This window comes from Nerophis ophidion, linkage group LG21 (genome assembly GCF_033978795.1).
Source record: "Nerophis ophidion isolate RoL-2023_Sa linkage group LG21, RoL_Noph_v1.0, whole genome shotgun sequence".
NCBI classification, from domain to species: domain Eukaryota; kingdom Metazoa; phylum Chordata; class Actinopteri; order Syngnathiformes; family Syngnathidae; genus Nerophis; species Nerophis ophidion.
Genome location: NC_084631.1, coordinates 26,381,728 through 26,395,290, shown reverse-complemented (window position 1 = coordinate 26,395,290; position 13,563 = coordinate 26,381,728). Strand labels below are relative to the sequence as shown.

The window sequence follows — 13,563 nt, the reverse complement described above, 5'->3', positions numbered from 1 at the left end:
ATAATTCAGGGCCACAAGTCGACAATGAAAGTGCCAGTGGTAAACAAGTGTGAGAAGATCATTGCAAATGTGTGGGAGTGCAGGAAACTCAACAGCTCAGTTGACGCTGATTTGAACCAGTGGGATGCACATTCACATTTTTCTTCCCACCTTTTTCCAGCTCCACTGGGAAAAGCTCCAGCTTTTCCACCCTCTTTTCCAGCTCGTATTCCGCCGAGGAGGCCACGGGATCCACCTCCTCGTTACGCCGGTCGTAATCCTCGTTGGAGTAGGTGTTGAACACCTGGAGAGGTAAGACAGATATCCGATAGTTGTCATTTAATAACGCTTGAGTGTGGCAGATGACAACATCTGTGCTGTTCGTTTTAATGGCAATGAAAACAGCATCTTGATTCAAATGTAACCTCAAAAAGATAGGTTGTTACGGCGTGGCGCAGTGGGAGAGTGGCCGTGCGCAACCCGAAGGTCCATGGTTCAATCCCCACCTAGTACCAACCTCGTCACGTCCGTTGTGTCCTGAGCACGACACTTCACCCTTGCTCCTGATGGGTGCTGGTTAGCGCCTTGAATGGTGGCTCCCTCTATCAGTGTGTGAATGTGTGTGTGAATGGGTAAATGTGGAAGTAGTGTCAAAGCGCTTTGAGTACCTTGAAGGTAGAAAATCGCTATACAAGTACAACCTATTTATTCATCATTTTTTATTAAGGGTTACATTGCGGAGTTTGATATATTGATATAAACCATATCATTGCACAATTTTCGATGCATTTTATTATATATTTACTGTAAAAATATATCTGCCAATTTTTGGGTAAAAAAAAAGGCAGCTCAGTTTCCAAAATTTTACTGTAAAATGTACAGTATATTACTGTAACTGGAAAAAATATACCACTGTTTTTCAACAATAAGATTTTGGCCACTAACTTAACACTTTATCATAATATTTATTGTGTATTACTGTAAATGCTAAAATGCAACCCTAACTGCGAGTGAGTTGCCAGTTTTTTACCATAAAATACATTGTCATTTTTAAAGTGAACACATTTTTGGATAACTTTTTAAAATTATAAGTCAAGCAAAAAATGTTTTGAGTAATATTTTTTTGCATTTTTGGTCAATGTTTAAAAGCTGAAATTCCAAACAGCACATGCATTTTTTTTCTGTCAAAATGGAAAGACTGAATACAATTAGAAAGAAAATAAAGTACTTTATTGAGGCATATTATTACCAGGCTTTTGACATGATGTGGCGTGCTGGGCCTTGAGTTGGACATCTGTGGTCTGGAGATTTAAACCACGAATGACTTGAGTCAAACAGAGGAGTTATGATGCCCAATGTAGGGCAATAAAGCGTAGTGATTAAACAACTGTAGAGCAGCCAAGAAATATGCTCCTTTTACTCATGAAAAAGATTCGTCTTCTAATTTTCAGGCTCTTCTTGTATTCAGATCAATAGAAACTGCTCTAAGTATGATGCAGTGCAGTTACTAAATTACATCTGCCCTTGTTATGCAAATTGCAATAAGTTGTAGCACGAAAAAGCAACGTCTTTAAACATCTACACAGAAATGTCCACTTCCAAGACAACAAATGCACACTAAGCATATTTACTTGACACGACACGGGAATATTCTCCCCACTTCCCCTGAGCCTACGAGGGTTCTTTCCACTCTGCATGTCCGCTGTCACTTCACATGCTAACCCGGCCCTTGACAGGGGACGCTAGGGGGCGCTGCTGAGAGCAGTTTGAAGAGCTGCCTCCAACAAGTGCACTCTAGTCACGTGTGTGGTGCGAAAAGCCAAACACAGGAGCTAAATAAATGCACTGAGAGGATGAACAACGAGAGTGAAAGTATTTGCACACGGGCCCAACAACAAAACAGCGATATACATATATCGTACGATTAGGGATGCAACAATATCAAAATGTCATATCAAGGTTAATGTTTACAAAATTATCACAGTATTACTGTTAAATGTGCTCAAAAAGTACTGATACACGCATTGAAATCTCTTAACCAAGTTATATTTATATAACTAAAATTAATAGACAAACTGTTAAAAAAGCCACTATTTTGCTTTACTGCACTGTATTTTATCGGTTTCAATTGCCAAACTTCTGTTTTAAATATTGATTTGTATTGTAGCACTTTAACATTTATTCAAATGAAAAGTGTGTAATAAATAAAATCTATTATTTATTATTTGTGGTGGGTGTTGTGGCGTCCTACTCTGTGTAGCGGTCCTTGAACACACCATAAAAACACCTTGGTCTCGTATTCCTCTGAACTTGTAGGTTCAGTGTTGAATATCAATTGAGTATCTTAAAAACGAAGACTGCAATGTTTTATTGACCTTAGAGTGAGGTTTGTTTCTTAACGGGGAAAAATGTTCATGCTTTTGTTTTCATATTAGCATTTAAGCTAGCGAGCTGGTGCCAGTCAGTATGTGAGTATATCAAAGTGAAATTATGAATCATGGTTTTTTGATCATTTCAATTTAAAACGATAATACTAACCATTGGGAATTTTACAACAGTTCTCAATGTTATTGTTTTTCGTTCCATCTCTAGAGACGAAATAACTCTTATACTGTATATTTTAACACCTGGGCTGCGAGTAAAGTAACTGCAGCAGCTGTGGTAACAGTTGTAGGGTTGTCAAAAACACTTCGATACCAACTTGCAAAAATGACATAGCTACTAGCTTTTGTCAGGATTGTTAGTACTAAAGGCCGCAACACTTTTTCCTCTGTGAGCTACATCCATGTTGCGCAAAAGATGCTTGCTGTCTTGAAAGGCCAAAGTTTCCCAAAAAAACGCTTAACTCCTTAGGTACCAACTGTCGGCTGGAGCAGCGCCAGAAGGGCAGCAGCTCCACCTGTAGAGTCCTCCCCCGCTCCCTCCTGTTGCAAGTCTTATGGTTTTGGTGTCGTAACATGGATGTGTGCTTATCGTGTCAGCTTGCCACAAATGCGGATTTACTGCGTCCGTTTCGCCATTGCTCAGGAATAAATTGTAATGGAACTGTTGCCATATGCCTCGTAACTTTAATCGTAAGCTTCACAACACATGATAAAATACTGCTTTGCCAGAGACCCGTGTTGACACTTTATTGGGGTACGCATCGAAAGCAAAACGAGAGAAGAAATTGACACATGAGCGTGTCTTATGTCATGCATTTATTCGCTAATCAAATACAGTTGGTCATGTAAAAAATGTATTCGGTGTGTGAGGGAGCACGGAGATCTGCCTCCACAAGACCAGTGCTTGGCAATGTTCTTTACAAACCCCGTTTCCATATGAGTTGGGAAATTGTGTTGGATGTAAATATAAACGGAATACAATGATTTGCAAATCCTTTTCAACCCATATTCAATTGAATGCACTACAAAGACAACATATTTGATGTTCAAACTCATAAACTTTTTTTTTTTTCAAATAATAATTAACTTTAGAATTTCAAAGTAGTTGGGAAAGGGCATGTTCACCACTGTGTTATATCACTTGTTCTTTTAACAACACTCAATAAAGGTTTGGAAACTGAGGAAACTAATTGTTGAAGCTTTGAAAGTGGAATTATTTCCCATTCTTGTTTTATGTAGAGCTTCAGTCGTTCAACAGTCCGGGGTCTCCGCTGTCGTATTTTACGCTTCATAATGCGCCACACATTTTCGATGGGAGACAGGTCTGGATTGCAGGCGGGCCAGGAAAGTACCTCCACTCTTTTTTTACGAAGCCACGCTGTTGTAACATGTGGCTTGGCATTGTCTTGCTGAAATAAGCAGGGGCGTCCATGATAACGTTGCTTTGATGACAACATATGTTGCTCCAAAACCTGTATGGCCCTTTCAGCATTAATGGTGCCTTCACAGATGTGTAAGTTACCCATGCTTTGGGCAGTAACACACCCCCATACCATCACAGATGCTGGCTTTTGAACTTTGCGCCTATAAAAATCCGAATGGTTATTTTCCTGTTTGAACAGCCAAGGGCCCAGCCAAGCCGGTGGCGTTTCTTGGTGTTGTTGATAAATGGGTTTGGCTTTGCAGAGTAGAGTTTTAACTTGCACTTACAGATGTAGCGACCAACTGTAGTGACTGACAGTGGTTTTATAAAGTGTTCCTGAGCCCATGTGGTGATATCCTTTACACACTGATGTCAGTTTTTGATGCAGTACCGCTTGAGCGATGAAAGGTCCGTAATATCATTGCTTACGTGCAGTGATTTCTCCAGATTCACTGAGCCTTTTGATGATTTTACGCACCGTGGATGGTAAAACCCCCAAATTCCTTGCAAGAGCTCTTTGAGAAATGTTGTTCTGAAACTGTTTGACAATTTGCCTACAAAGTGGTGACCCTCACCCCATCCTTGTTTGTGAAATACTTAGCATTTCATGGAAGCTGCTTTTATACCCAATCATGGCACCCAACTGTTGCCAATTAGCCGGCACACCTGTGGGATGTTCCACATCAGTGTTTGATGAGCATTCCTCAACTTTATCAGTATTTATTGCCACCTTTCCAAACTTCTTTGTCACGTGTTGCTGGCATCACATTCTAAAGTTAATGATTAATTGCACAAAAAAAATATTCATCAGTTTGAACATCAAATATGTTGTCTTTGTAGCATATTCAACTGAATATGGGTTGAAAATTATTTGCAAATCATTGTATTCCGTTTATATTTACATATAACACAATTTCCCAACTCATATGGAAACGGGGTTTGTACCTGTGCGACGCGTGCAGAAAACCTCCACAAAGTGTTAGTATATGGTTGGTATTGATCAGGGGTCAGCTACCCAAAATGTTGAAAGAGCCGTTGTGTCCTTGGGCAAGACTTGCTCCTGATGGGTCCTGGTGAGCGCCTTGCATGGCAGCTCCCGCCATCAGTGTGTTAATGTGTGTGTGAATGGGTGAAGTTGGAAATACTGTCAAAGCGCTTTGGGCTCCTTAAAAAGGGGTAGAAAAGCGCTTTACAAGTACAACCATTTTGGACCAAAAATACAAAACAAAATCTGTCTGGAGCCGCAAAAAATTAAAGGCATTCTATTAGTGATATAATGAAGTCAACACATGATATAAGTGTCTATGTTAATCTACTATCAATGTGATAGTGTGTCGCAGGCTGACACAAATCTTCGTTGAAAGAAATGTTGAAATGTAACGTTTGGGACGGCGTGGCGCAGTGGAAGAGTGGCTGTGCGCAACCCGAGGGTCCCTGGTTCAAATCCCACCTGGTACCAACCTTGTCACGTCCGTTGTGTCCTGAGCAAGACACTTCACCCTTGCTCCTGATATTTATCATTTATTCTACCCATTTTTAACAACATTGGAAAACATTAGTAAAACACAGACTTCTCAGGGGGTTAGATAATGCCTCTGAATTCAATCAATCAATCAATCAATCAATGTTTATTTATATAGCCCCAAATCACAAATGTCTCAAAGGACTGCACAAATCATTACGACTACAACATCCTCGGAAGAACCCACAATGGGCTTAGAATGGCCAAAGGTCAAGATGTGTATGTTCAAGTTAAAGGAAATGGCGGGTGTTGTGCCGAATTATGCACCGCCGCTGTAGAATGCACCCCCTGGCGGGAGCACGCTTACGTCACTCGCTTACGTCACACGTCTCAAAAAGTATATCTAAACTCGGCTGTAATGACCGGAAATCGCCTCTTTCGGTATAAAAAAGTACATGACAAGGTGAAATAATCCAAGTTTACCTTACTTGTGGATGTATTCAAAATTGTAAGGATTTAATGATTTCGCCGTCATTCAAGTGCCTTTAATGATTTCGCCGTCATTCAAGTGACTGAAATCCCCTCTTTCGGCATAAAAAAGTACATAACAAGGTTAAATAATCCAAGTTTTCCTTACTTGTGGACGGATTCAAAATAGTGAGCCTTTAATGATTTTGCCGTCATTCAGGCTATTCAGATAAGGCGAAAACAATAACCATTTAATATTTGCTGTCCCGAAATGTAGTACTGTCTACTTTGACAGCTTAGTGTAAAAAATATATACACCAAAGTAAGCCTCTATATGTACTTTTTTTAGAGACATCAAGGAGAACGAATGTTTGCTGCTTCATTCGACGTGTTGTTGTGATCCAATACTCGTATTATTAAAAATATGACATTTTCTTTAAACTTAAGAAGCTCATGGGTGGATGGATGAATAAATAAATGAATGCACCTGATATCTACCAGCTGGTCTAAAGGTCCTGCCTGAAAATGCAAACCCCCCCCCCCCCCCCCCCCCAACTCCGCCTCTGGAGGTCCGGTCATCACATGGTTTTCACTGTACACAATTGGGGTAAGGATGAGTTTCCAGTGTGAGTGTCATGTCTCTTTGAGGTTCCTAGCCATAGATAGATGGGAGGTGCATTCTCAGGCAAGTGTAATCAACGTCTTGCCTGAAAATGCACCCCCATCATAACTCCACCTCTGGTGGTCCGATCATCACATGGTTTTCACTGTATACAGAGGGGGCTATGATGAGTAACCATCGTAAGTGTCATGTCTCTATGAGGTTCCTAGCCAGAGATAGATGGGGGTGCATTCTCAGGCAGGTGGAATCAATGTCTTGCCTGAAAATACACCCCCATCATAACTCCACCTCTGGTGCTTCGGGTACTTTTGGTAACGTTATTTGTGACTGTTCAATTTGAAACTTCTTAAAACCAAATCAATGGTAGATATCAGGTGCATTGATTTATTTATTCATCCATCCATCCATGAGCTTCTTAAAGTTGGATGCAAAATTATTGGATCACAACAACACGTCGAATGAAGCAGCAAACATTCGTTCTCGTTGATGTCTCAAAAAAAGTACATATAGAGGCTTACTTTGGTGCATATATTCTTTACAGTAAGCTGTCAAGGTAGACAATACTACATTTTCGGGACAGCAAATATTCCAATATTAAATGGTTATTGTTTTCGCCTTATCTGAATAGCCTGAATGACTGTGAAATCGTTAAAGGCTCACAATTTTTAATCCGTCAACAAGTAAGGAAAACTTGGATTATTTCACCTTGTGATGTACTTTTTTATGCCGAAAGAGGCAATTTCAGCCACTTGAATAACGGCAAAATCATTAAAGGCACTTGAATGACGGCGAAATTATTAAAGGGTCACAATTTGGAATCCGTCCACAAGTAAGGAAAAATTTGATTATTTCACCTTGTTATGTACTTTTTTATGTTGAAAGAGGCGATTTACGGTCATTACAGCCAAGTTTAGGTATACTTTTTGAGACGAGTGACGTAAGCAAGTGACGTAAGCGCGCTCCCGCCAGGGGGTGCATTCTACGGCGGGGGTGCATAATTCGGCACAACACGGGCTGTCTTCTTTGAATTGATTTAAAACAATCTATGCAAGCTGTCTTACGTTTGCTGTGGTCTATAACGGCACACATACAGGCAAACATAAACATATTTGTGGCCAATATTACATACAGATAATGTCTTGAGAAATGCAGATATAAATTAAATACACGGAAGACATAGGAAATTAAATGACCTCAAATATACCTACAAGTGAGGCATAATGATGCAATATGTACATACAACTAGCCTAAATAGCAAGCTAGAATCGATTAGCTTGCAGTCATGCACTGACCAAATATGCTTGATAAGCACTGCACATGAGTCAATTACATCAACAAAGCTCACCATTTTGCATTCACACACAGCATAAAAAGATTAGTCGACAAAATGAGTGGCATAAAATATGTCTTTCTATGGCATCGTTGAAGAAAGTTATACTTGTAAACAAACTACAGTGAGTTCAGACCGCCAAAATTAGTAGGACAAAACGGCGCTAGCCAAATACTCCAATCAGAGAATCATGTTTGATATAAACAGTGGGATTTCTAACAGTTAATGAGGTTTGTGTCATGTTGTCCTCCTACAATAACCATATTAAAACAAAAGTATAATTTTTTCCCCATATTTTTCTATTTTCATACATTTTTGAAAAAGCTCCAGGGAGCCACTAGGGCGGCTCTAAAGGACCGTATGCGGCTTGAGAGCCGCAGGTTGCAGACCCCCGGTATAGATCAATATTTTTGACTGCCTTTTGTAATTTGTTTATAGTTTACAAAGTCATAAAACAAGTCCGTAGGCACTGGAGGGCTTTAATGGCAAAAACTAAATAGTTTAAATCAGTCAATAGTAGGAAATATTCATGCTAAATCGGTATCGGTACCCGGTTTTTGTCTGATTATATTTGGGATCAAAAGTTTATTCAATGATCCCGAAAATGTGAAGTGTCAGCGTTGGTATGATCAATCATGCCCCTGTTGGATCCTAATCCATTTTGTAGTGTCGCCCACGACTCATGTAAAGTATCCAATCAATGTAATGTTGATTAAATTTGAACAAAACGGTAGATGTTACAACAGAAAGTAAGTACATTAGAAAGTAGAGTAATAATATATTTGATTAAATAACATAACCGGAAATTATGTAATATGGTATTGCATAGGTCAGCAGCTAAATCTATTATCATTTATATAGTAATGAATATATTGTGATGTATAATGTTATTGCAGGAGCTACATGGTGTATATGAGAGCCACTCAGCTTGTTGACGTGGACAGCTGGCATCTTGCACTGATGTCACATTCTTACTTCTACATGTATCAGTGGTCCCCAACCTTTTGGTAGCTGCGGACCGGTCAACGCTTGAAAATTTGTCCCACGGGTTTTCATAAAAAAAATACAACCATGTGTGCTTACGGACTGTATCGCTGCAGACTGTATTGATCTATATTGATATATAATGTTTATACAGTGTTTTTTATGTTGATTTAATAATTTAAAAAAATGTGTGTATATATATATATATATATATAATAATATATATAATAATATATATATATATACATATATATACATATATATATATATATATATATATATATATATATATATATATATATATATATATATATATATATATAATTTTTTTTCTTTTGCGGCCCGGTACCAGTTGGTTGGAGACCACTGTGCTAAATGATTGCCTCTTAAATCACATATTTATGAATTATTACCAACTAAGTGAAAATGAGATCTAACAAAGTTTATGGTTGACAAAACTCACTGAAAAGGAATGATTGTTATTAATGTTGTGATGCGACTTTATGTTGCTGCGGTTTTATTTCTCTTCTTTCCTCCTGTGAGTTCTGTCCATGACCTTCCTGTCATCAATCATTCAGTGTGATCAGCAACCCTGCATTATTAACACACACACACACACACACACACACACACACACACACACACACACACACACACACACACACACACACACACACACACACACGTACACACACATGCTAAAGAAATACATCAGGGCACAGTGTTGTAGCCATAAAACCATGAGGACACTCACGCCAAAGCATATTTGGGGTAAAGCAGTAGCAAAAATAAGGGACAGTAGTTTTGTCCATCCATCATGTCATGCCAAGTACACAATTATTGAGTTAATACTGTCTAGCCTCAGGGAAAGTCAACACAAATAGTCCTACAGTCCTCAAAAACACAAGTTTAGTAAAGTACAGTACTTTTTTGGGTTACTTGAATTTATAGGGAATTTTTTGAAAATGTTGCCTGATTACAAAACATACGTTACATATGTGGGTGTTGAAAAATATTTATTCCTACTTTTCTATCATCAGATCACAAGCAAACAAAGCTGTTGCACTGCAATGAGTTTGATTGAAATATATTTTGGAAAAGGTCATCATGATATAAAAAAGATGGCTTGCACCACCCATACAATTATGGAAAGTAAAAATACCACTCCATAAATGTTCCCTTGATCATCACGTTGAGGACGTTTCTGTTGAGACGCTGAACTTAGTTTGGGTGAAGACTGACGGCTTCTGGCGGTTTCTCATAATTGCACAAGAACCCTGAAAAAGATGCTAGAGGTGGACAAAACACGTTAGCGTGTGGACTAGCCACGAACGTTGAGGACAGATTAGAGTCCTGCGTGTACTGTAGAATACAGATTACATGCTAGTGTTGGAGTGTTACGACAGTGAAGTGTGGTGCCTTTAAAGGCGGGAGTGAATGTAGCATACAGTCTATGCCAGGCCTGGGCAGTTATTTTGACTCAAGGGCTAAATTTTGAGGAAAAAAATGTGTCTGGGTATATTTGCCGGTATATTTGATTTATAGGAACACTCATTCAAAACCTCACAATAATCTCTGATTGAAAGGTAAAAAACGTTATGGACGGACCGTCTTAAAAAAAAACGGAATAGAATTTCACGTTTTTTTTACTGAATGAGACACACAAAATGTAAATGTGGGGTTTAAAATATTAACTATGAACGATAAAACAGTGGATATTGACAACATATGAACGTCACACCCCCTCTCGATTGACATATTTTACAATCAAGCGAAACGCAACAAAAAATATGAACGCGAAGGGTAAAAAAAATAAACCCACCTACAATCTGATACATCTGATACATCACCAAGCTTTAGAACTTTGTTGTTAAAATTTCCTTCCGCGTGTGTCCCCGACACCCGCATTTCAGGCTGGCTGCTCTGCAAATACTGTGGAAAACGCTCCCCACCCACACTGCTTTGTCTGAACTGCAGTGATGTTAATTACCATAGTAACTAATGAAATACTTTGTATAGTTCAAGACTTAGGGTCATTTGAAAATATCACTGCACATCATAATGGCAGCTACAGTTTTCCATCTTAAAGAGTCACGCTTGTTGGAAGTGTTGTAAATGATGATCAACAGTCGTGTTAGCACACAGTCCAGTCGGTTTATCCTCGGATATAACATGTACTAAAACACGTGCAAAGCTGATCTACTAAACTTGTGAGCAAAGCGGATTGTGTCTGTGAAATGAGCAGATTAAGGCCTCATGAACATATACATAAATATATATATATATATATATATATATATATATATATATATATATATATATATATATATATATATATATATATATATATATATATATATATATATATATATGTGTATATATATTAAGGGTGTAACGGTACGTGTACTTGTATGTATTTGTATTGAACCGTTTCGGTACGGGGGTTTCCACACGGACATATTAGGTAGCACACCGCACGTTGTGTAAACAATGCAGAGCGAGGCACAACACAGGGCAGGCTAGCAGCTATCGGGCTAGGACAACATGCAAAAGTCAGAGCTGGAAGACCCTCCTGCCTCGTTAACATTTCCCCTTTGGGAACACTTCGGCTTCGCGGTGCGATACAACAATGGAGGACGGAGGTTTGCCGACATTGTTCAGCAGCAGTAGGGTATGCTTCTGCCAACAAGTCAATCATGCTAACCCCTTTGAAGCAGCACCACCCCCAAGTCAACCTCGCTTTAAGGAAGGGAAAGAGGAGCGTGGTGCAAACACCGCATTCAAACAGCCTCTCCTCGGCCAGCCAGGCAGGGCTACAACAATAACAAATGTTTTTATAGCAGCACTTTTAAGACAATCCATCCATCCATGTTCTACCGCTTGTCCCGTTCGGGTTGCTGTATTGCATTAAAACTAGATTTTGACCCACTTCTACGGTGAAAGAACAATAAGCCCATATATCCTCTTATGACCAAGTTAATGTTGCACTTTTTATATGTAGAAGAAAAGTTTTGTCATTTTATTTCTTCTGAGCAACAACTTGAGGCAGTTTAATGTTGATTAAAGTGGACCCCGACTTAAACAAGTTTAAAAACGTATTGGGGTGTTACCATTTAGGGGTCAATTGTACGGAAATATGTACTGTACTGTGCAATCTGATAATAAAAGTCTCAATCAATCAATCAATCAATCAATCAAAAAAAGCAGTTAATATGTCATGGTCCAGGTCTTAGACCATGTCATATTCTGGTTTTGTTACTGTTTTGTTATCATTCTGTGTTGTATTCGACGTCTTTGGCACTTCCTATTTGGTTTCTGTTGTCATGGTTACTCATTTAGTGTCACCTGTTTCTTGTTTGTCGTCGCGCACCTGGTTTGTGATTATCTCCTTATCTAAGACCGCCTTTGTTTGACATTCGTTCTCGGTATATAGTTTGCTACACGCAACAAGTGACATCGCTCTTCCCGCATTGTGGTAACTATCATTTTTCACCCTATTAGCTTCCATGCTATTTTGTTTGTTTACTTGTCCCTAGTTTACATACCAGCGCTTTCTGTTCATTCTAGCTCCATGCTAGTTTTGTTTGTTTTGTCTTTAGTGCTTATGTGCCAGTATTTCTGTTATTAGTTTGTTTTTGTAGCTAGGAATAAATCATCATTCCTACCTTAACGCTGTGTTCCATCTCCGCTGCACCACGAGAACGCAAACACGCACCACGATGCCAGCCAAACGTCACAGTATAGTCCGAGCCAGTAGACGTTCTCTAGCAGCAGAAATAGAGGCTTTTGATGTGCATACGGGGCAGATAGTCCAAGCGATGCAGTCAGGGACTTTTTGCCACACGCCAGAGTGGATCTGGGAGCCCGAACGTCTTCAGGCTTCACCCGACGCCTCTCGGCTCGCTGCGGTCCCGGTCCGCACGCATCAGCGAAAGCGGAAGTCACGGAGGAAGACTTCACTTCGCGATAGTGACGCATCAGCCCCGCCATCTCTCTTTCACGGACACAGCCACCTCCAACCCGCCCAGGACTCTTCTCCCATGTCTGGTAACTCTTTTTTTTTATTCCTCATCTCACTCCTCAGGCTGGCCTGGTAGTCACAGGTACTGCACCCTTGACGTTAGCCTTCTGACGTCCCCTGAACAGAGTGGAGATGAAGGACCCAGGATGGACCGCTTGTCTGTGTATCTGCTTGGGACATCCCTGCGCTGCTGATCCGCCTCCGCTTGGGATGGTTTCCTGCTGGCTCCACTTTGGACTGGACTCTCGCGGCTGTGTTGGATCCACTATGGATTGTACTTTCACAGTATCATGTTAGACCCGCTCGACATCCATTGCTTTCCTCTCCAAGGTTCTCATAGTCATCATTGTCACCGACGTCCCACTAGGTGTGAGTTTTCCTTGCCCTTATGTGGGCCTATCGAGGATGTCAAAATTGTTTGTGTTGTGGTTTGTGCAGCCCTTTGAGACACTAGTGATTTAGGGCTATATAAAAAACATTGATTGATTGATTGATTTTTTTTTAGACCATGCACTCCCTCAGTCGTCCACAGGGGACGTGAATAGCTCCCTTACACTCCTTAAAGACATTTGTTTTCAATCACAGTATAGGTCATTATTTTTTGAAACCCCTCCACCTGTGACTTGGCCCCCTTCCCCAGTGACTTTTCCTCCCACCCTGTCTACCTCTTTCTGTTCCTCCCGCCACCCACCCTTTAGAGGTAGTTGTAGACCGTGGAGAGAGCATCTGGCATCCGCTTGTGGAGGGGGGGGGGCTCATGCTGGTGGCTGTGCTACGAAAGTAGCACAGCGGCGTTCAGCCAAGCCTCTTCCTCCACAAAGACCTTCTCCGCTGGTCTTTCGTCCCGTCAGACCGCAACCTCCTGTGCGTCCTCCTCCACCGGTATTCCG

General features: G+C 40.2%; 1 protein-coding gene across 5 annotated transcripts in view; it reads right to left on the bottom strand.

Moving 5' to 3' along the window:
• ppp1r9a (protein phosphatase 1, regulatory subunit 9A) overlaps positions 1-13,563 on the bottom strand; it is a 160,227-nt gene that overhangs the window by 59,242 nt on the left and 87,422 nt on the right. For all 5 annotated transcript variants that reach the window (XM_061882368.1, XM_061882372.1, XM_061882370.1 and 2 more), the window contains exon 3: positions 151-283. In XM_061882368.1, coding sequence (XP_061738352.1) covers positions 151-283 — 133 coding nt within the window. The remainder of the gene's footprint in view (positions 1-150; positions 284-13,563) is intronic.